This window comes from Elaeis guineensis, chromosome 3 (genome assembly GCF_000442705.2).
Source record: "Elaeis guineensis isolate ETL-2024a chromosome 3, EG11, whole genome shotgun sequence".
Classification (NCBI taxonomy): Eukaryota; Viridiplantae; Streptophyta; class Magnoliopsida; order Arecales; family Arecaceae; genus Elaeis; species Elaeis guineensis.
Window position 1 is genome coordinate 92,645,744 of NC_025995.2, and position 27,125 is coordinate 92,672,868.

At 37.4% G+C, this 27,125-nt stretch overlaps 3 protein-coding genes across 12 annotated transcripts in view; all 3 read left to right on the forward strand.

Annotated features, from left to right (window-relative positions):
- The window catches only part of LOC105041993 (nuclear intron maturase 3, mitochondrial), a 9,880-nt gene extending 5,955 nt beyond the window's left edge, over positions 1-3,925 (forward strand). For 7 of the 9 annotated variants that reach the window (XM_019849597.3, XM_073253998.1, XM_073253995.1 and 4 more), the window contains one exon: positions 3,634-3,925. The gene's annotated coding sequence lies outside the window, so the exon portion shown is untranslated. Of the gene's footprint in view, positions 1-3,316 lie in introns of all 9 variants that reach the window. The other 2 variants (XM_073253993.1, XM_073253994.1) reach the window with 1 other exon arrangement.
- A 4,588-nt stretch (positions 3,926-8,513) lies between these two features.
- LOC105041992 (uncharacterized) overlaps positions 8,514-27,125 on the forward strand; it is a 29,491-nt gene continuing 10,879 nt past the window's right edge. Inside the window, exon 1 of one of the 2 annotated variants that reach the window (XM_073254002.1) lies at positions 8,514-8,613. The gene's annotated coding sequence lies outside the window, so the exon portion shown is untranslated. The remainder of the gene's footprint in view (positions 8,614-27,125) is intronic. The other variant, XM_073254003.1, reaches the window with a different exon arrangement.
- Positions 8,608-23,225, forward strand: LOC140856516 (uncharacterized). Its single transcript, XM_073254001.1, has 9 exons — positions 8,608-8,774; positions 14,622-15,642; positions 15,738-15,824; positions 15,901-15,996; positions 16,099-16,269; positions 16,462-16,527; positions 21,135-21,200; positions 21,292-21,360; positions 22,598-23,225. Exons 2-9 carry the CDS (start codon positions 14,914-14,916, stop codon positions 22,952-22,954), a joined length of 1,641 nt encoding a protein of 546 aa, XP_073110102.1. The 5' UTR covers positions 8,608-8,774; positions 14,622-14,913; the 3' UTR covers positions 22,955-23,225.

Here is a 27,125-nt window from a genome sequence, read left to right on the forward strand (position 1 = left end):
GATCTTGCTCAGTGATTATTAAGTGTAGGTAATTTCTAGTTGCTGGAAGATATCTTGAGCAATACCTATTTGGATCTTGAATGGTTTTTATTTTTTCCATATTCAAGATGTTCAATAGTTAATGGAAGTAAACTGCTGTTGCCGTCCGTATAGGAAAACATCTTATAGCCTGCCGTATCATCGATTAGCATGTCCATATTAGGAAGCGGGCATTCATCTTTCGGACAAGCTTTATTCAGGTCCTTGAAGTCCATACAGACTCTGATCTGTCCATTCTTTCCCTTTTTCAAGTTGGTATTCCACAGCTTCTGCACTTCTGTATACATTTGTCTTTCTAGTTCCAAAGCGCACTTTCCTTTAGCTTGACGAACTGGCCGATAACCTGGCTTGATAGCTAAATGTTGGGTCTTCAAGATGTTCCATAGTTAATGGAAGTTTTCGGGGATGCGAATGGGTGCTGATGATAATTGTTCTGTAACTTATTCTCCTCGAGGACTTATTCATGATTCTTGTACATTTTATAATTATAGAGTTTACCATGACAAAATAAAGAATCGCAGTCTTTATGCACACAAAACTTCAGGGAACAAAGGGCAAAAGGAATTCTATATGTACATTTTTGTTTCTAAGCTACTTATGTGAATATAGACATGGAGAGATGGCCTCTTGGATTTTGAAATGGTTGGAAACTTGGAATACTTTATGGGTCATGACAGTGTCATACGACCAGATTTATCACTTTCTAATTTGGATCTCAACCACAACAATACCTTTTATAGTTTTGTATGCCGTCCATCTTAGTAGTTGTGGCTGCAAAGCAGGGTGGTTAATGGGCCCATGCCAGCTTGAAGGCTTGTCGGATTGGGCTAGATTTAGGCTTGACCATACAGCTTTTGATCAGGCTTGGGCCTAAAAGCTAGAGCTTGAATGAGTTTTGGGCCGGTTTGAGGGCAAAGCTTTGGCATGGGCCCTAGCTACCTGATTGTGACTTGGTACAACCGAGCTAAATTTGTGCCCTAGATCCAATCTTTCCATCCTCTTCTTTTCTTTCTGGCGGACAATAGAAGGTGCAGGAGGTGGCAGGCGGCCCCTCCCTTGCTCTCTCTCTCTCTGTTCGTCTCACCCCTTTCCTCTCTCTTCATGGAGTGGAGGTTGAGGAGGATGATAGGTTTCCTTTTAGGATCCTAATTTAAATTTGATTTAGAATAGAAATTGAGTTCAAGGGTCCAAGTTCATTAGGGATTGGCTACCTCGTATTTCCTTTTTTTTTTTCCTTTATTTTTGTAGGACAAATAGTTATGAATCTATAAATATATAGTGCCTTAGGGGCCTTCTAGACAAACATCAATTTAATAAAATAAGCTTGAAGGCTTTTGGAGGTGCCAATCCATTTGAAATGATCATATATATCTTCTTCTACCTATTTTCTCTATTTGCCTATTTTACTTGCTTCAAATATCATACATGGGAATTGAGTTCCTATCGACTTGGTAGTAGAACATCTTTCCTGGTCATAACCCTCATGCTGAATCAGAAGAAAAAGCTCGACATGCAGGTTTCGAGTCCTACAAAATGGCAACAGAAAGTTTTTCTTCTCAATAGACAAATGACTGAACAAGTGACTCACAATGAGAGGCAAAATTTAAAGCACAATGGGAGGCCAAGTGTGATCAAAAGCTTGAACAACTTAAGGAGTTCATTCTAGCCACAATGACTAAAATCTTTGAACAATTTTGGAATGGTCATCATGATTTGACTTCAGCATTCATTGTTGCCAAAGAGCCTGCTAGACAAAAGGTGGAGGATATTGAAGACTAACACCAATATGCAAGGGATACTAAAGTGTTAAGAGGTAGAAGGTACATGTCATGATAAAAATCTTCATTCCCTTGCATGAAACTGGAGAATTCTCAATGGCAAGATGGTGATCTGTCAGGATGGATGTCGCAAGAATAAAAGTATTTCCATTTTCATGGCATTGCAATCAATGGCATGATTAGTTTGAGTCATACCATGGGCTCTTTACTTGGTAAAAATTTATTGAAGGACTCCTTGTTCTTTTTGGTCCTTTTGAATATGAGAATGTCGTTTTGGTCCTACATACAAATGATAGTTTTCTTATTTCAGGATCCTTATTTTAATTTGATTTATAGTAAGAGTATAGTTTAGGAGTCCAAGTCTATTGGGGATTGGCTACCTTATATTTTTAGTTGCTTCTGCTTTTTTCTTGTAGAAGAAGTATTTATAGATTAGGGGGCATTTTGATAGAAAATCAATTTAATAAAATCAGCCAAAAGGATTTTGGAGGTTTGGATCCTTCTAAGTGATGGAATATTCCTTGTTCTACCTATTTTGTCGATGGTTCTATTTGTTTTGCTTCAAATACAATAGATAGGAAATGGATTCCTATCAGACGGGTGGAGGCTGACAATCTCCTCTCTTTTGCACTCCCCCCTGTTCTCTTTCTAGATTGCTTGCTTATTGAGGCTAAGAGATGGTGGTGGTCATGGGAGAAGTTTGGAAGAGTAGGGCACTTATTGAGAAATGAATTCTTGTTCTTTATCCTCGAATGATGCCAAAAGCTAAGAAGTGGAGATTCCTACTTATCTCATGCAAAGACCATTTGCCTGCGGCAAGTATGGGAAATTATAATGTTTACCATCTAATAAGTAAGGATGCAGATTGGTGATCCTGTGACCTTAATTATACATTGTTTGTCTGGATTCTTGCAGCTCTATTGAAACTTTGGGATATCCTTGGCTCAGATCCACCCCATTGGCATCCCCATTGATGAGCTCACAACCAAAAGCTCATACAAGCCCTTGCCACTTTAGGCAAGGGGCAGGGGTTCTATTTCAAACTGTGTTGGCCCTCACTTCAACCCCAATTATACTAAACCCAGTCCTGCGAACACTGGCATGGCCTGAGGCCTAGATGGGGAGGAGTAGTTTTAGGGTAGTGGGCGGGGAATAGCCTCTCCTGGTCTCCACACACACGCACATACATGCAAAAGGGGAAAATTTTCTTTTCAATTTCCAGTTGTTAATGGCTTTGATCAAAGTCCTAGTTATGGCTTTTGTGATTGAAGATCTAGCTGAATAAAACCATTTTCTCTTATGTTGGCACACAGACTAACTCAAATGCTGATCACACATCTCCTTCCATTGCCATTCACCTATTGGCCACTGAGATGTGCATTCGATTAGGTTTAAATTTTCGACTCTTTAATGTTGCTACATATCCAGCATAGATTGCAGTGACTTCAGTCGATGTCTGCTTCCATTAATTACCAAGCCTCATGTTTGATTTGAATCAGATATTGGTGGCTTGTTGTTTCCATGGAGCCCGATCTTGGTGGCTGCTGTTTTTACCATAGATTGCCGTGACTTCAGGCGATGCCTGCTTCCGTCAATTACCAAGTCTCACGTTTGTTGGGAACCAGATGCTGTGCTATTTTTATTTTATTAGATCCAGATGCTGTGAATTATTGCAATTGCCTGATTGTCTCTTATTGGTTGTGTTTCTTATGTCAGTCTGTTATTGGTTGTGTTTCTAAGATTTATGCATCTAGCTAGAAAGATGATAAATATTGTCTCACAACCTTCCCTTTTTATGCTGCTGCCTGGGATCTAGGCCTCCAAATGGTGCGAGGAGAGAGGCACAGAGCCACAGTGATTCTATGAGCAAGGAGTCAGGCCAATAGCACTCAAGGTCTATTTGGAAGGTAGTCATCTTGTCAGCAGCCACCTGCGAATTTGGAGATGATGATGATGTTGTGCAACCATGGATGGTGGAATTGTGGTGTGTCTAAATTAATCAGCAGTTCTTGATATTTTAAAAAATCTTGAGTCGGTCATATTCTTTTCATTGTCCAAACAATTCTTGGCATTTTATGGAGTAATCAAGTTCTTTTTGCCTTTCTGGAGATCAACAAGTTTATTAATTCATTCATCAAATGCTCATAGTTACAAATTAGTTTATGCCATCCGTGGTTGATGGCGATGATATATATTTGTTGCTACTTCCTACTAACTTATTGCCTCTTCCATGCCCTTGTTTACCTGGGTTTGTTGCACTACTGCTGTGTTCTCTGCCTATTCCGTTTCCCAAAAATTTTGTTTCATAGTTTGCTTGCATTCCACTGGTCGCTGGGGAAAGGAGGCAGCAACCCAACATACTAATGATGTCAGCTGCCACTGTACTCCCACTCCCACAACCCATTAATTTGGTTGACTTCACGCCTGCTCCAAATTTAGTTGGCATCCGAAGTGCCTATGACTTCTCTGAAATTCCATGTAGCAGTCGTCACTCTGACCCACCAATTAGCCGTAACATGCGTTGCGGTTTCTGTTTTTTTTTTTTGGATAAAATTTCTGTTGGTTGAATTACAGGCTCCATTGGGAGCATTTGGTATAGGATGACCATTTAAATTTATTACATCATTAGCATTTATTAACTTATTTTCCGATAAGAACATCTGGATCATATATGCCATATTTTAATTTATTAAGAAACATTGCTGTGCTTCAATACCAGCACTTACAAGATTCATATGCATGAGATGCAATCAAGACCATCATATTCTCCATATGACATGGTGTAGTGCTTCAACTGTGTGTGTATAATTCTTGCGATAAACAAAAATATGAGGATCTGTGTTGGTGTACATTTAGTGCAACATTGATTATTTACCGGAAAGATATTGGATATTTATTCGGGATCAAAGAATTCAAATAGTATCATCTAATTAGTTTTTTTGGATGAGATCTTGGATTATTATAAATAGTATCAAAGTTGATCAGTCCATAACACATGTGGATTAAAGGATATTGTAGTATGAATTTATTGGGATTGACCACAGATTGCTTATGGTATTTGTGAATGGATATGTATGAATTAAAACTCCTAGTCTGACAAAGATGTTGAACTTAAACAAAGAAAGTATGCGAGATCTTGTGCGAGCATGTATTTAATCTCACATCGATTATTAACTAAATATTTATATAAAATTAAAAAATTTAAATAATATTATCCGACTAACCATTAGTCTTCACCTTCAAAAAATTATGGAGAGCCATCCTCACTATTGGACTATGTCTCAGACATTTGAGTTGCTTGAGATAAGGAGTATAAAAAGAGTTCCAAACCAAATCTCAAATGGTCTTGCACCGACTTACAACCAAGCAATAGCTTTCATCTACAGTGCTCTAATGTCTTTTGGTAACCAAAAGCTATTTGTACCATAGATAACCTATCCTTGACGTAAATCCTTATTAGCACATAAAAGGGAGATTTTTATTTGGCTTATCGCTATCCACGCATCGATCAGGAACAAAAGAATAAGTATATGATGGTGGGATCCAGCTGCAATATATTTTGTCTTGCTTCATCTCCCACTGTTCTGACGCATAGAAGATGGGCGATTGAACTGGACCCTCCCGATTTTCTTAGCTAAAGAGGTTCCAAACTCGTGGTTCATACCAGTTCCCCTTTCCCCCTACATGCATACGTATCTTGCGGGTCCCACCTCTACTTGCCCTTCCAGCGCCTAACCTCGTCGCCCACCCATCTTCATCCACGTTTTCCAAACTCTAATCGCGAAACCACTCCGCCTAATCCGGGCTCAACAAAGCATCCCGTTCCCCTCCCAATCACACGGCGGTCCCTAACGTCCCATCCATTATTTTGTTTATTTTTTTCAAACCAAAAATCTAATCTCCGCTCATTAACCCTAACCTTTTGCCCATTATCAAATTTTAGATAAAGTTGTTATACCCATTATAACGGTTATTATAATGCTTTGTCCACCCATTTATCTCGTATACAATTATTGAGTGGCAATTTATCATTTAGGCCGAAGATATGTATTAACAGAAGGGCAAATAATATGATAAGCAAGATCGATGCCACAGCACAGTCAGGAATGAAAGTATATGGCCTCGAAGGAATATGTTTCCTTTGTGCCGATAAGAAACATCTGAAATCATTCAAGTACAACTCAGGACCTCCTGATCTTAGTCTTGGCCCTTGATGATCCCTTAACTCCTAGAGACCCTCCAAGCAGAATACTCAGGTTTAGCCGATCCTAACTTCAAGTCATTCCAACTTCACTGTCAAGCCTATTCTAACATCCATGACAATCGATATCTGACATCTGTCCAGCATCTACAGACAATCGAACTCCTGAATTCACCGACCTCCGACTTCAGCTGCAGACATACCTTAGCCTCCATCAGTCTTATTTTACTAAACATAGTTGACTCCAACCACTTCTTCTCTTCGGCATCTGTCTCCATCAGATCATGCCGAAGCTTCAACGAAAGAAGTCGATCCAATCCAATTCATGCCCTTATTTCAAATTTTAAAGATGCCCACGATGGTTTCGAAATTTTAAATCTTAAAGGTGCCCGTGATGGTTTTGGAACTAATATGGCAGGTGCAACCACTCGATCTTGAAAATTTCGGCCGAAAATCCTATCATATCGCATCTAAATCGGCCATCTAACATGTCTAAAACGATCTTTCAACCTTCACCTACAAAAAAACTACCAGGAGACCCCCTAAGGTATGCGCGCAAATAATATCTTTACATTTTTTCTCATTTATTTTTCTTATTTCTGACTTAGCATTGGAAGATCCCTATTGAAAATAACTCCGATCAGGATTTGTCTTACAGAATTTTTTTCAAGAGAATACATCGCCGCTCCAATTTTTCTGATCGAATCTCAGATTTCAGCGGCAACAATAATAATAGAGAAAATTATCTTCCTAGAATACTACCAAAATAATAAAATAGTTTTCTTAAATTTTATTAGTTTTTTTTTTCAAAAATAATTTATCATCTGAAAGTTTTTTTTTCAACAGAAAAGGTAAATGGAAAGGTAGCATAGGATTTTTTGTATAAAAAAATAATATATTTTTTTCTCGTGAGTTATTAGATCGTATAATAATTATTTTGAGATTTATTGAGAAAATTCGCGCACGTCCTCCATGCGATGAAAGACAATCAGTTACTGGCTATAAAAACGGTAGTAAAATTTATTATTTTAATTTTAAAAATTAAAAATATTATTTTTGAGGCAAAATGCTTTATTTTAAAAACTTGTATATTAGACAAATATCATCCCAAAATAAACCGCTTAGCCTGCACGTGATACAACGAAGTCTCAACGCCGCGCCAATACCCCGCCGTTATCGGCGAAACATCTCCGCAAAATCCGGGGAACTTAATTTACAAAATTGCCCATAATTTAATCTTCGGTTCCGTAAAAATATGCGAATCGGGGTTATTTTCGTCAAAATGGCGTAACAAACTTCAGGGGTAGTTTGGTCATCTTAGAGAAGGTTCGAGCGTGTCCGCTTTAAAAAAGCGTGGGGGCTTTTCCAGCGACCGCTCTTAAAGCCGCGTAGGGAACAGCTCCCATCAAACCAGAGAACAGAAACCCGTACTTGTGGCCATTGGGAGGAAGCCACGTGTCGAGAACGTAATCTCCTTCGGGTAGACAAACGCCGGGGAGAGGGAATAAACAAATAGAAGTAATAAATTATAGCTTACCTTTACGTGTGAGTGTTGTACAATGTTGGAATAATGTCATAAGAGTTCTGCCAATCAAATCATGAGCTAATCCTTGTAATTGAAGGACTTACTTTTGTCCACCATAGTAAGGTTACCTCTACCCTTCAGTAGCAAGGAGACAAAAGTTAATATCCTTTTTAAAAATTTTGATCTGCTCTATTATTTGAAAATTTGATTAAATTTGTTCTTTAGTCTTAATGTCATATAATTTAATATTAATTTTATCATGACATTCTTATACTTTTGTACTAATTGATAAGAATAAATTTGTCATGATTTATAGCCATATTTTATTACCAAATAATTATATCCTATTGCCATAGGTTCCACTGTGTGCTAAAATATTTGAAAATAAAATATAAAAAAAATCAAATATTAGTTAATATTTTTAATCATTAATTCATTTTGACAGGATTATGCAGTGAATTTTTAACCTCATAGCTAATCTTATTTTATTGACTCTTAACTCAAATAAGTCAACAAATTGAATCGAAAAATTGCATAAATCTATTTAAAATTTAAATAAAAATTCAGATATAAATATAATCCATATCAAATTTTGATGCAATTTATCATAAATCTATATTAATTTTATTTTAAAAATAAAGTAAATTGTAATATCTTCCAGTGATACTGTCATGGAATAGAAATCAGAACTATTTTTTTTTTTTAAAAAATAAAGTAACCCAAGTTGTGGTATCAAAGATATTTTTCTGAGAATAATATCCGCCCCCTGTCAATAAGCGGAAAAGTCAACATTTTATCGTACCCGGGGTGACCACACCATAAACAAAGGTTCTAAGTCTATCAAAGTAGGGCCACAACTTAGTCCTAAAATAGGATGCGGTCATACAAAACCATTCTTGAATGTACAAGACTCACACCGTGACTCTTACCCCGTTCACACTTAAAACCCAAGGCATCAACTCCACCAGTTCCCGGCGAAGAAAGCTGGAACTGTTTTTCTTCTATTCTCTCCTCTCATTTTCTCTAACTCTGTCTTTTGCTCCCAAGCTTACTCTCTTGGCTTTCTCTCGGTAAGTATATTCGTCCGCTCCCAATCCCCATATTTCAACCAAATTAGGGTTAGATTTCTCGAATTCTTTCGATGGAATCATATAATTGGCGATTTGCTCTGCTCTGATTCCCAAGCTGTTGGTGTTTGCGTGTGAATTTCTGATCCCTAGGCTTCTAATTTGTGAGTTTATTCATCCTTATCCTGCTTTTTTTTTTTTTTGGGTTCAGCTGTTCATTTTCGGTCCTCTGCTGTTTTGTTTGTTTGGTCGGTACCAATTTGTGATTTTTCTTGATGGTGTGCGGGTTGATTTTATGACTATTGGTTAAAGATTTGTTCCCCCAATTTTTGGATTCTTTTGCTTCTCATTTTTTGAATTGTTTGAGCAGTCTGTGTTTGTGGCTGATCTATGTTGTAGTTGAGGTGTTTATGTGTTTTCTTTGTGGCCTTTAAAAATAAATAAATAAATAAAAATCCCGTTCAAACAGTTATTAGGCAAATCATTTAGTTTTATGCTTTCTTATGACTTAAAATTGGTTCTCGGTGTAAAATTATGGTATGATAATGAGAACATGTGAAATAATATGTTTCTGGGTTCTCTTGTTTCTCAGGCTTCTTGGGTTTTTTATGCCAATTACTAAAATAGGTGAAATTCTAAAGTTGGTTCACTGTAATGAATCTGGAGGAGCAGTAGGGAATTGTATTTATCCAATTTTCAGTGTTTAATATCATGAAACAAGGAATGAAATGATAAGATTACTTTCCACTGCACCGTGCTTATACCTCATAATACATGGTCTCCTTAGTCCTCTAAAGAACAAAGAGTAGACATTTCTGACTCTCTCTTGTGCATCTAACCATCAGAAGTCCAGAACAAGAGTAAAGGGAGGCCTTGCTCCTTTATTCTTAAGAAAGGTGGGCTTCTGGTAGAGGCATGGCATATCATGCACTACCAAGCTAAAAGCTAGCTTGCATATGAGCAAAAACATACAGTGACCTATAAGCAAATGCATTACAAGCACCACACTGAAATTCTTTCCTGATCTAGCATGAATTAATTTAGAAGCTTTCCAGTGATGAGTGGATATGCAAATAAATGGCCCTAAAACCTTAATTCAAGTTCAGGCATACAAGCCAATTATATAACCCGATGAGAAAATTTGATTCAAATATGTTTAGATTGGATGTTTCTATCACTAAGAAAGCATAAATTAAAATACATCCTGGAGATACCTTAGAAAGAAAAGGGAAATATACGAAAGGAAATATACAAAAAGGATGCTCCATCTCAACCATCTGCATCCACCTTGTTTACATTCTGAAGTTGGGCCAGCAATTCTGTTCTTTGCAGTAATGTACAATATTTCGAAATATTCTGCAAGTTCTCATGTTTTTATGATCATGCTGGTCTTGAAGTAGATATAATTTGAAATAAGATGCTTTATGCATGAAGTTCTTGTGCTGTCCTCTCTGTCAAAAATCTTCCTGCTTTCATGCAACAGAGCACTTGCAAACATCTGATGTCTATATTATCTCCTCTGACATTTTAAGCAGTCAGGTATACAGTTATGCAGACATTGAGACAGCTCCTAGGGTCCGCCCTCACGGCATGACAAATATCATGATTTGTGTTATTGCATCTCTCTGCTAGTGCTAAAGCCAAGGTTTGCAATCCCGGTATAGGATCCTGTACTCTTGCCCAACCGATATGCCCTGTACTGAGTATCAATATGGTACATAACTCAGTACTGACACTTGATAAGGGGGGGTGTACCAAGTCTTGGTACCCTACCATATGGTATGGTAGGTCTTATGCCAGATATTGTCAAATTTAAGGATTTAGATACCCTACGATATGGTGGTACGGTCCTAGATTGCAAACTTGGTTAAATCTTATTGCACTTGAGCTTGCTATGTCTTAGTGCACACAATCCTTAGAGAGAAGGAATATACCAGGTATTGTCAAATTTAAGGATTTAGATGCCTGAATTTATTTTCAATTCTCAGGCTTTTATTTTCTGTTATCTTTAAATTTTGTGGTCTTTGTGACTATTTTTCTATCAGGTTTCTCAGTCCTAATATAAGTAGGAATATTATCTTAAAGGTCTTCTTTTGGCCTAGATTGGATTATGAAGTCTTAAATTGACTAGGAATGTAATTTGGTGATATTTTGATAGCTCTCTTGTGGATGGTTCTATAAAGGTACAGAGATCACTATAATTTGGAAGTCTTTGGTCTTTTTTTGTTAGGTCAGTATATAATTTTGATTTACTGGAGTTGTAGGTTGATTAAGAGACTGAAGTAACACTACGTAATTCAGACTCCTAGTTCATTATACATTAGTTCCTGGTCCTCTTATATATTAGGAAAAAATGATTTAGTGTGAGTGCATGGGAGTACGAATTATGTAGAGTTTATGGATTGACTTTGAATGAGCTAGCTCCTTTGTGGATGTTATTTCTGCTGTTTCCTCTCTCTTTTTCTTGGTACTTCTCCTTCCACTGTCTTGATTGCCACAAAAGAAAACTTTTCAGATTGCCAAGATTTGGAATTTATTTTAACATGGATCAAAATTATGTTCTGCCTGGGCTCTTATCGGCTTCATCAGATTCTTTATGTAGATATCTGTTTGAAAACGTAACATTTGTGAAGCTATATGTACATTTACTTGGCTGAAGGGAAAGCAGTAAGAGTTCTCTTGTCATCAGAAATATGTATAAATGGATTTACTGTATTATTAAGTTCATATTTTTAGAGTGAATTCATTTGCAATGATACTTGTTTTCTCTTTAAGACTTCCCTTGCATAAATATGCAAAGGAAAAAAACAAAACTTGACTAAACTGATCAAAACCTTAATTAGAGATGATTGATTTACATTTTTTTATCCTTTCTTTTATCCAAAAAATATTGTAATAGTCAAAACTCTGAACAAGTTATAATTGTTTATGGAATTGTAGATCAATCATGTGCTCACTGCCTATCAAAAATTCAATCTGTTCTCTTCAAGTTTATTATTAGGTTCTAAGACTTCAGCAATGAAAATTGGAAAACTCTTTTTTGACTTTATACTTACATGACCTTGGTTCAATTCTACAATTGCTTTATGCATGTTAGGGCAGTAGACATCGATCTGAATTGAAGGAAATTTAAAGTCATCATTTTTATTTAAAAAACAACAAGAAAACCCTAAAATAAATTGTCAACTCAGCTTTTGATAGTGTTTTCACTCTACTTCCTCTTAATTATATATATATATGGGGGATCGCCCAATTTGAGGCCTGATGTGGTTATTCTGACCTTATTGGAATTAACGCATGGATTATGTGTGGGTTTGACTACACACAGCATACAGTCTGTACAACTCAATAGTCCAGTATGATACTCTTCCTGCTGCAGTCTGTATACCTTGCTGTATCATAGAGTAGGACCTATGGTCTATCCATATCCTGGTTGCTATTATAAAAGAAACAAGATAGTGAAACATTATATTACAAGGTTACTGATTTGTGGTTTTGACATTTTGTTGTTTGACATAATTATATCTGAGACCTAGGCTAAAATTACAGGAATATGTGAGGCATCTGCATTGCAACTCAATGGTTATTCAACCAAAAGAGCCTATGAGTTGTGAATTGCTGAAGCAAAAATTATGCGACAATATTATTCTGTCATCTAGGATGGTTTCATAGTGCTAATTAATGTCTGACACTAGAATTATCTTACTTGATATGTACCAGATTGTGTCTTGTAAAGCAGAGATTAAACATGTGAAAGCTCTAATATTACACCTTTTAGTATATTGTGGTTGGAAATTATTTTGAAAATTCAAAATTCTATATTCATCATGATTGCAACTAAGTTGTTTGCTAAGTTTGTGTATTTTCATCCTAGCAGTTGAGTCTCATGTTGGACCATCATTGTTCTTCCTAAGGATCTACTTGATGCATTGGCCCCAGGATTTTGAGTGTAATAATGAAATTTTCTAGCTGAGATAAAAAGAAGTTCTAAACCTTTTTTTCTGGTTATTTACTACTCAAATGTGATATGTAATGCTAGTTCCTTGCAAAGTTATCATCATGCAATTGAAAGAAATATGATAAATTACTTGAGCTGATAAGTTTACTGTTAAAATTGCTTGTTTATAAAACATGACATTGCTACTAACCCAAGCTTGGCCCAAGATGTGGGTACTGTTCTCTCTTTGAAGATGGTCCTAGGTTCAACTTTCTCAAATATGCTCAAGGATTTCCAAGCATATATAGGTGTGATGGATTTGGGAGTGTTTAGACGCCACATGCATGGTGTGGAAGCTTATGTATCCAAGTTGCCTTGGGCCTAATACTCATAAATTGTAGGACCTTGTGCATAGGGTAGGTTGATGTGACTTTTGAGTCTTTCTTAAATTCAATGACCAACCAAAAAGTGAAATTGCTTTCTTACTAAGTTAGATTTCATGCAAATAGCTAGATTTATTCAGTCACCTAGTTGCTTGACTAAACTAACTTCCAAATTACCTGATGGGAGCTTTTATTTTGTCACTGTAGATACAAAAGTACTATAAAAAGTATGTGGCAAGGTTAGTACTGGTAGCATGACATGTACTGATCAGGTAACGGGTCGATAGGTGCAATGTTATACCATATGGGTATGGCATCATTACCATACTATGCTCACACATGATAGATGACACTATACCAGTCAGGTCCCGGTACCCCTGAATCTAGAGTGAGAAGGGGGAAGAGAGGGAGGCATTGGATAATTACAAGTGGTGACTGTTGGGGGATGATGGGGAGACAATGCTAGATGTGATGTTGGTAGCAAGGGTACTAGGTTCATGGAGGGCAATAGATTATGATGAAGAAGGGTTTGGTGGTCTCAAAGGGTTTTGAGTGGAAGATGTCAAAGGTGAGGAGTAGGAGGCTGAGGTGGGAGAGAGGGAGGGTGAGGTGATTGATGGTGGTGGTCAAGGGTGATTGTAGTAGTCTTGAGAGATCAAAGAGGGAGCAAGAGAGAAAGGTGAGGAGAGAAACTAGAGAAAGATCAGGAATTAGGGTTGAGGGTGAGGGGATTTATAAGTGTGACCAGTTCAGCCCAAGCGAAGCGGTTCAGTACTGTCTAAAGTTGAGCAAACCAATCGATTTGGCCATTTGGGACCAATATAGGCCAATTCACCTCTTATTTCATTTTGGAAGCCCAAACTGCCCTGGTTCTAGGCCAGTTTGTTTCATATGCCTTGAATTGTCCGTTTGGGGTTGATTTGGTATTCAATTTGAGGCTGTATTCCTTAGATAAGTGGCATATGGATGTAGTATGCTCTAGCAACTTTCTTTGCTCTTATACCTGCTATTAACTAGTAGCTAGTATCAGTGCAAGTTAGCATAACTAAGCTGAAGCATTATGGATATTTACTTAAAAATCCAGGTCTTTTTGATTTTTGGGTGTCTGGTGGCACTTGGATGCCTATATATTCCAATGGCCTTTCTTGGTCCCATGGATTTAAGATTGGAGCATTCGCTCATCGTCCCGTTACTATTTTGAAGTGGAATTTGATGGGGTATGCAAAAAGGTGGAGATTCTCATGCTACATGAAAAACCAAGGACTTTCGTGGTAGTTGGTTAGTTTTAATGATGATAATTTTGATATTTCTGATCATGCATACATCTCATCTGATTACATTCTCACTTCCACCGATGAGGAAGCATGGTTCGCCATGCTGGACTATACCAACTTGCACCGGAATGGGTACAGAAACTGGTATTGCAAACTATGTGAGGAGGGTTCTTGCCAAGTGTCCTATTTTGTTTGTGGAGTTTGATGCTGGATGTTGTAGAAATTAGAATAGTATTATGCATCCTTTTATCTTTCCCATTCCATCTAGAATCCATTTTGTTTAATTATGATGTCAAATTTTATAGAGTATTTTTTTTTTCTAGGTGTCATTATGGGTTGTTTGGTGAAATGGCAATTGCTTCAACTGGTAGTTTTAATTGTATGGCTATAACAGTTATACTTTGTGATGTTATGTAGGAGTCAAGACAATAGGAGGAGAATCTGCTTGCATTTCTCACTATCCTGAATGTGGGGTGTTATGGATATAGGTGCATGAAAAGATTTGGTATCTATTATTTATTGCCCTGTGCATAAAATCACTTCTGCCAAGCTGGATGCTCATATATAGGATTGGGTAGACCATGGCTTTTGTTTAGCAATGAGATTTCTGGGTGAAACAATTATATCTGAAGGATTTTGTTGTCTATCACAAGAATTGATATTCTTTCTCTTCTCAGACTGAGGCAGTGAAGTTCTTCGAGAAACTGAAATGGATGATTTTATCGATCCCTTCCTTTCATTTCCTACATGGCCAGATGCAAATACACCTGCAAGGTCATCTTGGATTGGCACTGCTGTATCTCAGACAACTAGCTTACTTGCTGGTTCAATGGAAGCATATGGAGGAGATGAAAAAAACCAACCCGTGAGTGTGATACCTTCAAGTCGTATTATAGGAGATGCGTGTATGGAAGAATTAAATCTGCTTAGCCACGACAGCAACTCTTCCATGTTCCTTGATGGAAATATAAAGTATGGCATTGATAAGGACATTTTTCCTAGTGGGAAGTTATCTATGCATAAGGTACATAGACAAAACTCACAGCCATCCTTCCAAGATAATGTGACACAGGAAAGTAGCTTCTCACTACAGGGTGTTATTGAGAGTAATTCAACAGCAGAAACATTTGGTTCGGAATTGAATCCATCATGCTCTGTAACACTTCCTCATAGCACACTGACCATGTCCAGTTCCATTGAGAGCAATGGCAGTGAATTATCTAACTTCCGGCAGTCACTTGGAGATACCCATTCAATTTCTTCACTTCCTGCAATGTGGCCTTCATCATACACAGGTGTTTCTTCTTTAATGGGACAAGGGAGACTACAAGCATTTGGTTTCCAAGGGCTGGAAAGTGATAATGTTATGTTGAGGGAAACATCTGTCGAGAATGGCAAATTTGCACAGCTGGAAGATTTGCCTGCAGCATCTCTTCATGTAAAAGTTACATATGCATATTCTGGAAATATACCTGTCTCCTCTAACTGACGATTACTATTCTAACCCTCTTTATATTCAAATGTCACTTGCAGGAACATAATGAGCTTCATAACCCTAATTTGCCTTCTTTCAGTGCTGGACAACAGATAAAATTGACTAGTGGTGGTTTGCAGAAACAGGTACTACATACTTATTTAACACCTGTTTTTAGCTGTCCTTGCAAGTCATTCAAACTTAAGATGCCCATACTTGCAGGAGCAAAATGGGCTGCACAACCTTTGTTTGCCCTCATTGGCTTCTCCACCACAAATGTCATCAACTAAAACAGCAGGAGTACAGATTTGTCAACAGGTTTTATACTTAGTTATCTGTATGTTTACTCTATATCTATACAGCTATACCTAATTTTACATTTTTATTTGATGAGAGTGCTCCTCTTGTTGCCATATATAGTTGCCACCATCTCCTCAAGGGAACACCAGCAAGCATCACATGAATCACACTTCTAGTACTCAATCACAATCAGCTCCAGCTAATGCTGGTGGTGGTTGCAATGGAGCTGTCAAGCCACGTGTGAGAGCACGTCGTGGACAGGCCACAGATCCTCATAGTATTGCAGAACGGGTTAGTTTATAATTCTGTTGTCATGTCTTATGACAAGCCTGGCTACGTGGATGACCTTAACAAGTTTGTTTTAATAAGGTTTTCCTTTCTTTAGTTGTTTTTATTGGTTATGTGAATATGAAATTGTTGCTTTACTAGTTGTTTTACATTTTCTCAATACAATATAATTTGAAAGTTACCTGCAAAATGCAGCTTCGGAGAGAGAAAATCGCTGAGCGAATGAAGAATCTGCAGGAGCTTGTGCCAAATTCAAATAAGGTATACTTTAACCCCCTTTTTTCCCCTTTTTTTAGGGGTTTTTTCTTTCTATCCTTCCAAAATAATGACTTATAGAGTTGATTTGTTGAGATGTCTTTGTTTGGAATTGGTCATAATTTAAGGGTGGAATATCTATGTAGCATGTAAACTGAGTGATAACCATCTTCAATTAAAAGAACTTTTGGCAACTTGAATAAAATGGGAACTACGCGTCTCATTGGCAGTGCAATGTGATTTTCTTAACTTTCAGTGGCTGGATGATCCCCTGTTTGAGAATCCAGTTTATGGAACTGTAACATGTATACTATGTTTATCACTAATTTGGGATCCTGTGTCGAGGCAAGCAATTTTTTTGATCATGCAAGATCTGTTCTAAGCTTGCATCTGAGGATGCTTTTGTTAGATGAATATATGCTGACATTGAGAAGGTATCATTGTTCTTGTTAGATGAATATATGCTCTCATGGAATAAATTTTTTTGGCACAGTTGCAAACAACTTGAAGGATACACAAAAACACTTGTAACCAATAAGAGGGGGTGTATTCAATCAAAAGGGTTTTTAGGATTTCATGTAGTACCCTTTCCTTTGTGACTTAAGGATGGAGACAATACTATACGTGATATTGCAGGGATTCCATGTTGGGAAATAAAGAGGGTCTGAGTGCATGATATATTATGAAAGCAATTTGCTAGAACTAAGCATCACAGAATTCAAATACATATATTTAGAGAAAGCTTATTGATGCAAGAAGGGTTATGGGAGAGGATCATCTAAATTGACGCAAGAAGGGTTACTTGAAGACTTGAAAGCCTAAAACTATGAGAATGCAAAATCAGATGAACAACAAGCAGATAGTAATAAAGGAATATGGAGAAAGATACAATGATGATAACCATTGCATTTCTTTGAGGTTCGACAATCTGATCACAAGTTTTAATTTAAAGAACTCCTCTTGATATTTTTAACAACTTTAGTGTGTACTTCAAAGTGTTGTCCTGCCCCTTTTGAACTTTGATTGCTTTTTCCATGAAAAGATTGTTTTCCCAGTATTACTGTAATACTCCTACTACAAAGAAACATGAACTTGTTCTATTCGGTTTTGTTCTAGTCATCGAATTTGTTTACTAGTGGTGTGACTATTGTTGTCAAAAGTGGTGCCTAGGTGTCTGGGCAGCTTGCTAAGAGTTGCTTCCTAGGCATTAGTTTGTTAAAAGAGGTAAACCCTTTTTTTTTTTTGTTTGTAATTTCTACTTACTCTACATTATTCCAACTCTTATGGCTGAAGTAAACTTATTTTAAATGAATAGGAGTGAAAATAACAAATGTACTTATCATTTCCCTCATCTCACCGACTCTTGTCACTTGACCCCAGAATTGCCTCCTTTTTCAGAAGCTAGAGCAAGGAGCAACCAGCCAGATGCGCAACCATCCACTGATTCACCTCCAATAGGAGGCATCCTAATAGTCTTTCGGCTACCGTCCAATTACCCAAAGGGTAGAATTTTTTTTTCCCATTTTTTGTTCGAAAATAATGTAATTAACCTCATATTTTCCCTAAATCGTACATAAAAATAACCAAATGAACTGTATTGGTCTGGTTTCTCTAAGCACCTAGACGCCAATTTTGACAACAACAGTTTACCTAGGCCTAGTTTCATTGGAGGACCAGACTGGGGATGAGAGGGTTTATGCCTGTTATCTTGCTAGACATCCGAAGAACCTGCGTGCGGATCAGTATGGATTGTTTGTTATCCTAGTCAAACCAGCTTATCCTGAGATAAAAGTTCTCTTTTTCAGGGCAAGAAAGGGGGGAGGAGGGGGGGGGGGGGGGTGGTTGAGATGAAGGCCTCAAGTTATTACCAGTGCAATTGTGGAATTATTGAAATTACTCCACAGCACTGCACTTTACCCCAATTCCCCTCATATAGAATACACTACATATACATATTAATATACATGATTTAATGTTATAATATACTATGCATGTTATAATATGTATTATAACATCACTTGTGTTGTATCTACATAAATTATATTTACTATTCCCATCCAAGAATCTGGTGGGATTTGGGTCTAGGTAAGAGAGAACATATAAGATCCATTAGGTTATTTTTTCACAAAAAAAAAGAGGAAAATGAAAAATCAAGTCTAGGTTTATTAATACCCATAGGGGGTTTAGGTTGGGTATAGATCAGGTTTGAATCTGGGTCCTATTTGGGTACTATTATTTAGAAAGTTCAATTCCCTTCACATCTCAAGATAATTGACATGGAGAGCATAATTGGTAATTTCTATAACAAATATGAAGGGTTTGAACAAAAAAAAAATACATTTGACACTTGGTAAGCTGTCAAGTCTTGGTTTGGATTAGTTCAAGTTCATAAAAATTAGTCTCTTACCCTGGATTAGGTCAGGTCTGCATGGGTGCACATACACTAGAGCTAGACTGGGACCTAGAAAGTTTTAGGGGTCTAACTGGAACCATGCTTGAACCATAGGCTTATGGGTGTGTGTCAGGTTCAAGTCTATGGGTCTTAGTGACAGCTTATAGGCAAGAAGATTGCAAAACTGATGTTTTTTCGGGTTTGTTTGTAGATATTTTCGATCTTGAAAAGTAATCCAACTGTTTAGATTTCCATTTTTCAACTCTGCTAGCTGAATTGGGCAATATATGTCAAAATCCTTGCTTTACACCCTTTGTTTATTATAACTGCATCATTCAAGTAAACATAAGCATATGGATTGACAAGTTTTAGAATAAAAGTCTACTTTACCTTAATATTTTGCAATAAGAACAAGCCACCCCCCATCCCCTAAAAAAAAGGTTCATTTTACCCATGCCCCCTTGTGACTACTTATGAGGACATTTCTACATGTTCATCAGTCTGTATTAAGTCTACATTCTTTACCAATGTATGTGAATCAAGGAAGATAAATGGGTGCAGTCATTGGAGATTAGAAGCATAATGGTCTAGTGAAGTCCAAAATGGATCATTTCTGCAAAAAATAGATTAAAGTGGATTTTTTCCTGCAAATCCATCATAGTATGTTATATATAATGTAAAAATACTTATATATTGTATGATCAAATATAGAAACAAGGATACATGATATTCTAGATATATATATTTAATATTATAGTATGCATACATACAAATATGAGGTTGGTCATGCCTTGGGCTTGAGCCATCCTCAAGGTTAAATAATGCAGCCCCAAAATGAGATGCAAGTTGTAGAGAAGCAGCAGCACAAGGATGAGAGAGATAGAGGTGGAAGAAAATCTTCTCCACTAAGTTATTATTAGAACTAAATTGCACCTGTTCAAAACAAAAGTGCAGGCCACCTAATATAGATGAGCTCTACAAATTCCAACTAGAAATAGAATATCTATTGTAAAAATAAAAAGAAACATGCAAAATTACAGGGCTAAAAAATATAAAATTTCAGCGGAAACTAATGATATGTTCAATGGAAAATTAATAGGAAATTTCCTTAAAAACCTCTTAATCTCATTAAATTGGGGGTTTGGCATGGTCTATTTGATCATGATAGTTGCTAGTTTTATCCTGCATGGCTCCTACATTGTAGCCTGCGCTGCATCACTTAAAGATAGTCAAGAGAGGAAGGACAAGGCTGCCGAGTTGTTTAAGAAGAAATCTTTCCTCTCCCTCATCCTATAGATAAAGCAAAGAGCTTCTCATACTTACGCCAGTCAATCCCAGTGGGAAACAGTGTGCAACCAAATTGGAAAACAACTTGTCTCCAGGAAAAAAGCAGATGGGAATAGCAATCCCTCTCTCTGGGAGAACAGTCCTGCAATTATACTGGCCCCTATGATTTAGTTCTTATGGCTTGTGGCAGGGAAGAGACAAGAGTGGCTCTCGATATTTAGAGATGAATGGATGGAATAATGATTCTTTCCTTCTCTCTTTTCTCTTTTGTCCTTTCCAAAAATTTTGCATCTTCAGAGGCTTGTGTAGTCGCTCCAGGCATATGTATTCATATTTCTATCGGTAGAATAGATCATCTGATCTTTGCCACATCAACAATCCTAATGTGTCTTTCATGAATATAGAGTTCCCAAGTATAAATTGTCTTGTAGTCACTCTGTTGCCGGGTGTAGTTTGTGACTGAATTTAAACAATTTCAAGGGACCAATAGTTTTCATGTTCTCTTCCTCCATGCACATTGATCTTCTCGAAACATAATACAGAGCTATTTTCTCCGAGTCAGTAGTGCAATGTCTTTTGCATGCCATCATAAGTCAGGGGTAGCTTTGCTGGAATGTTTATAGAATTGTCACAGTTAATTTATCACTTAAGTGCTGATGTTGCAGTCTTATTCTGCACTCTCATGATCAGTTAGTTATTCAGTTTTCTGTCTCATTTTTCTATGAGAGGGTGTTCTTTGCATTTTGTTCACTCTCGTAATTGGTTATGCAACTATAGAAGCCTTAAGCTTGATTTTATCCCTTGCTGCGAAATAGCGTCATCTATTTTTTCAACTTTGTATTTGGTTCCTTAATTTGAGGAGAGAAATAGCAACTGTTTCTTCTGACCTTGCCTGCAGCTGCTTATGACTGATTTTTCCACTTTCGGTTTGCAGACGGATAAGGCATCAATGCTTGATGAAATCATCGACTATGTCAAATTCCTTCAGCTGCAGGTCAAGGTTTGCTTCCAAACTACACTTCAAAGTTCAAACCATTACAGAACTTTATTCTGCTCTATCTCTAATATTCTTTCTGATGTTTGAATTGGAGGTCTTAAGCATGAGTCGCTTGGGTGCAGCTGGGGCAGTGGTCCCCCTACTCACAGATTCTCAAGCTGAGGTGCCAAATCATTTCCCTTCCATTTTAAATGCCTGTTGTCCTATTAGAGCATCACATGCTAGCTGCTTGTCCTTATTCGGTTTGATGTTGCTTTTTGTTCTGTGGAATCAGGCTATTTCCATAAAATCAATGGAGTAAGGCCTTGTTATGTTTGTCACTTCAGTTTCTAATTAGTCACTATACTACTAAATTGTCTCTTATAAATTGTTATCTTCTGCAATATGGACTGGATTTGCGACATACTTTTTCTTGTTAAATTTTTTTGTTACCTTAATTTTTTGTGTGCATGCATTCACTCTTCATTAAGGACGTATCTTGAGGAGTCGTAATCATTCTCGAAACTCAAATTATTACAAGTGGAGAAGAAAAAAGAAAAGAAATCTCTGGGGTAAAAATATTGACATCTCCAACCCAAATTGAGTATTATGAGTGACTGTGCTTCCTACTGAAGTTGACACTGCTTTGGTTTTATTTGAATCCTCTAATTAAAAACTACCCTTCATCATTTAAAAACCTGAAAGCAAAGCAAAGTCTTGTGCTATTTTTCTTCTCCATGTATGTCACCTGAGAGATTAAGGGGCTATTTGGATGCCTGCTTAAACTTGTATTTGGAAAATTCCTTCTATAACTAATGGTGAGAAGACTTGGCAGGGCAGAGGGAAGTGTTCTTCTGATCAGAGAAAGGTCAGGACTCCCATAGCCCCGTACCTTAGTGATAATGAAAACCACCTTTTTAGTGGAATTTCATTCTCTCGGAAGTATGGGGGTTGCTAGTACTTGGCAGGCTTTTGACCAGTCCATCAGTTCTTTTCCTTCACCTTCTTAAGACAATGACAACCACTTATCAAAAATTATCGGGCATCCAAATGGACCCTAAATAGGTTGCTGAATTTGGTGAAAGATTTGGAAGTGTTCTGAGAGAGTTAAAAATATGCAACCTAGTCTGAGAGGGAGTCTTTTCGAACTTTGTATGGGCGATTTGTTGACTTTGCTCCTTTCTTTAGTTTGATCAAGAACTCTTGATAATGTTTGACCGAAAGTCTGTTCGAACTTTGTGTGGCAATTTGTTGACTTTGCTCCTTTTCTTAGTCTGATCAAGAACTTTCGATAATGTTTGACCAGAGTCATTTAGCCAACTCTGAACATTTTGTAACAGCACATTCTTTGTTCTCTCTGGAAAGCTCTCATCCTTGATGGAAAAGTGTTATGTGATTTAAAACTGTTAATTTCAATGCAGGGCTCTGGCAGTCTGCTCCTATCATCATCATCATCAGTTGGGCAGGGAGCAGATTTATCTGAGTCGCAGGATACATTAGCCTTTGAGCAAGAAGTTGTGAAGCTGATGGAATCCAACGTCACCATGGCAATGCAGTACCTTCAGAACAAAGGCCTCTGCCTCATGCCAATTGCTCTTGCCAGTGCAATATCCAATCAGAAAGGCTCCTCCACCTGCACCATTCCACCTGACAGAAGGAAACCTGATATGAACCTTGGGGTGATCTGCCCAAGCAACCAGAGTTTCATGGAGAGGAATGGTCCAGAAGATGGAGCCAATGGCTGTAATGGACCTGTTGTTAAACAAGAAGAGGCTTAGAGACTGATCGGCAACCAAAGAGAGTCGAAACAAAAGGCACGAGAGCTAACTGAATTTGACTTTCCTATCCTTTGTCTAATTTGTTTGCTACTATAGTTTTTGATCAGCAAGCTGTTTGGATTTGTCCTTAGGTAACTAGTGTATAGGCTTATTCAGCATACATGTGGATGTTTGGACTGATATTTTGTATACCATACATATACATGTATATTGATGCATGTATTTGTATGTAAAGTAAATAAATAAATTTATTGGTATGGGTTTTAATGAATTTGGGAGATAAATAAATTGTTCTGGATGGTTTCAATGTGGTATATATATGACAGTTTAAGACAGCACAAGTGAGCAGTTAAAACAAACTTGGTGACCCGGAGAAACCGTTTTGGGTTCGGGTTGCTAGTTCAACTGCACTCCAACTAGAACCAGTTCCTGACTTCCTGCGGCCTCTCATAGACTAGTTATAACTTTCCTGTTGGTCTGCTCCTTGCTGCTGTCCGTAGACAGACCATGCACATAGATATCCAGGGCCACTGGGGCTAGAATTTTGTCGGCCCAACTTTGGGCTATATTTTAAACAGTTCATGTCAGGTTTGGGTCTAATTATAGGGCTCATTTGTCTTCCAGGGGTGGAGAGGGGGTTTAGGGTATGCCTTTGGCTCGGAACCGAGCCTGAGTACGAATTCAAATTCGATCAATAGTCTGAATATCTGGTCCGAGTTCGATCTCTAGTCAAGTGGGTTTAGCCGTTTAGGATGAGTTATGAGTTAGTCCAATCTGTAGCTAGTTAAATAGTTAGCTAATTATGATGATAAAATATTAGAATATTTATGAATTTTTAGATTGTTGTTTGCTTTTTTTTGTTCATGTATTATTTTTTTATTTTTGTAGGTTCGAGCCAGCCCAATATTTAGCTCAATTAATTTGGGCCGGTCCGATTGGACTCAGGCTTGAAATTTTAAAAAATTTTTAGATCTAAGTCTAATCCGAATTTCAAAAATATTTCGAAACAGGCTCGGATAGAAGTGTGGCCTGATTCAGTCCGGCCTATTTCATACCCTACGGGTCCTGCTTATAAATTTAGTAACATCAAGCAATAATTGAGAAAATTACACATCGATAGTCTAATTTATTCACATATAATTTGTATAGTTTATTAGCATTTCCTTAATTAATCCAATAGGATCAAAATAAAGTGCCATCCTATTCACCTATTGCCCCCACGAAGTTAGGAGTCCGGGAACGTAGGAAAGAAGCTGGGATGGAGGCTTAAACGTAGCAGCACTATTTTGGTCAGGGCTGAGCAAATAATCGAAATCCGAAGAAACCTACCTAATTCGACCCAATGAACATCAGTTTCGATCGGTTGAAAGACATAAATCAGGTGAAATCAAGTTGAGATTTATAAAAAATCGATTATTTATGGTCGGATTCGGTTTCTACACTTTTAACCTATATGAAACGGAACCCAACCGATGTAGTATTTTTCAAACTCATTTTTATTTTGAGATGGCGTTGTTTAGACTTCAATACTTTATTCTAAAAAATATCGTATCACCTATTTGGATTTATGAAAATATTAATATTGAATTGTTGATGGAAGCATAACAATTTGAGGTAATTCTAAAGTAAAAGCTTTCAGATGAATATATTTTTTTTTTTTCTGTTTTATTTTGGACATGTTCAAGAATAAGTCCAAAATTTGTAACTTATAAGGTTTAGACTTTTTTTTGCATTAAATTGATAAAAAAAAAAGCTTAAGAGGGTCAATATTAGATTAAAATCAGTATTGGATCAATATTGAAGTCCAAATTGATATCCGAATCTGCTACAAACCATTCACTTCGATTTCAAACGGTTTATACATGATAAACAGTCGACGGTGGGTTGAATTTTTTTTAATCTGATTGAATTTGGTCGGATGAAATTTTTTTTTAACTTGATCGAATTTGATCGGTGCTCAGCCCTAGTTTTGGTTCTTTCATACGATGCGTTCACGACATTGGCTGGAAATATTTTGGGCGACGAAAAAATAAAGTTGGCTCAGGCTAATTACATCAAATAGGCAACTAGACTGCAGTTCTATAAGCTGTAAAAGGCCGGTGGCGTTACAACACTCAATTTCGGCAACCATCTTTGCCTTGTACCATATATCGGGTCTCGTTCTCAATGCTCCCATCTTTTCCTCTTCCTCGTCCACTGGGGTTGCTCCTTGTTGCCGTGCTCCGGCATTTATACTGCTAGAAGACATCGAGAAAGACGGAAAGATGGCTGACGAGGTCGAACAACACTGCTATTGACCGAAAGACCAAGAGAACCACGGGTTTTCTTCTGCAGGGCATTGTTTCCTCACTTGCAGCACCATGCAAATTAGGCTTGGTCTATCCAAGAGTTTGACTTTTGGCCCTGAGGATATAGGGTTGAAATCGGATGGGAGACCAGTAGGATACCAGTGCATCCATATTTATTTTATATGAATATAAATATTAATTAAATATAAAAATTTATATTCATATTTATTTTAAATAGATATAGATATAAATTGGATACTGAAAATATAGATATAAATATAAACTGTTATAGCCCAAAATCAGCACAACCTAGCCTAAGCCCAAGCCTAATCTCAGCCCACCAAAACGAAAAAAAAAAAAAAAAAGGTAAAAACCGGGAAGAAGACTCCCGATAGGAGTCTTCTTCTCCGGCGAGACCCATGCGCATTAGGAGTCCTAGGATCTCTCGGAATCCTAAGACCCTCTATAAGAAGGTCTTCCCTCTCTTTAGAATCGATCCATAGGTCTCCTCCCTCTCTCCTTCTCTCCGATTTCCTCGAATTAGAGCCGCGGACACCGTCCGATTTCTCGCCGTAATTGCTCGCCGGCGAGGTCTCCGGAGGCTGAGGTAAGTTTCCCTCTTCCTCCCCTCTTTCTTCTCCTTCCTCCCCGTGCATTTGTGCGCGGCTGCCGGCGACGAAAGTCGCCGATTTCCGATCGAGAAAGGGATCTCTATTTTTGGTCTCTTTCCCGTGAACTTTTCCGGCGCCGGCGATCGAAATTGACCGTCGGCCACGCTTCTCCTTGATCAGGGGAGTGGCCCCCGTCGGCCGCCGGCCTCCGCCGCGGCGGTCGTGGCCTGAACGGCCCGGCAAGGATGGGCCACACCGTCTCCTGTTCCGGCATGGGAAGAATCAAGAAAAGAAGAAAAAAGAAGAAAAAGAAAAAGAAGAAAAAAAAAGAGAAGGAAGGAAAAAGAGAAAAAGAAAGGAAAGAAAAAAAAAAGAAAAAGAAGAAAAAGAAAGAAAAGAAGAAAAAGAAAAGAAAAGAAAGAAAAGAAAAGAAAAGAAAATAATAATAATAATAATAAAAATAAATAAATATATATATATATTTATATATATATATAAGTAAGTAAATAAATAATAATAAATAAATAAAAAATGAAATTGATGAGAGAGAGTTCCTCTCTCTTCTCTCAGTCTGAACCCTGACTTTCTCTCTCTGGAATTGGACTTTCTCTCTCTACTTTCTCTCTCTAAAATTTTCTCTCTCTAGCTTGTTTCTCTCTCTCTTGATGGATTCTTCTCTCTCTAAAGTTATTCCTCTAGGATTAGCGTAGTGGAAGGCTTCGTCTGATGATTTTGATCGAGTTTAGGGAAGAGTCTGATTTTAAGTGAGATTTTGATTTTGGGATTTGTTAGATTTAATTTTGAATTAAATTAATATAAAAATATAATTTTGGATAATAGGCGCGGAAGAATCTACTAGAAGTTAGTCGATCTATTCGTTCAGTGCTCTGTGAAAGGTAAGTAATGAATCATCTTCTCGAGATATTCCATATTTGTTCTGAAAATAAATAATTATTCTCTGAAATTATGCATGATTTATGAAATTATGTTTTTAAAGAAAAGTGCTTTTGAAATGTTATGGTATATCGATTTATGCACATATTTAGTGAAAGATTATGATATATATTGTGGTACAAAATGTTTTGATATAGATCGGATTTATGCTCTCGGCCTAACTATGTTTCAGTGGACCCCGCCAATGGGGATTGTACGTTGGTATTTGTGGACCCTGCCAGTGGGGGTTGTGCACTGGTGTTTGTGGACCCTGCCAGTGGGGGTTGTGCGCTGGTATTCTGTGGACCCCGCCAATGGGGGTTTAAACGTTGGTCATAG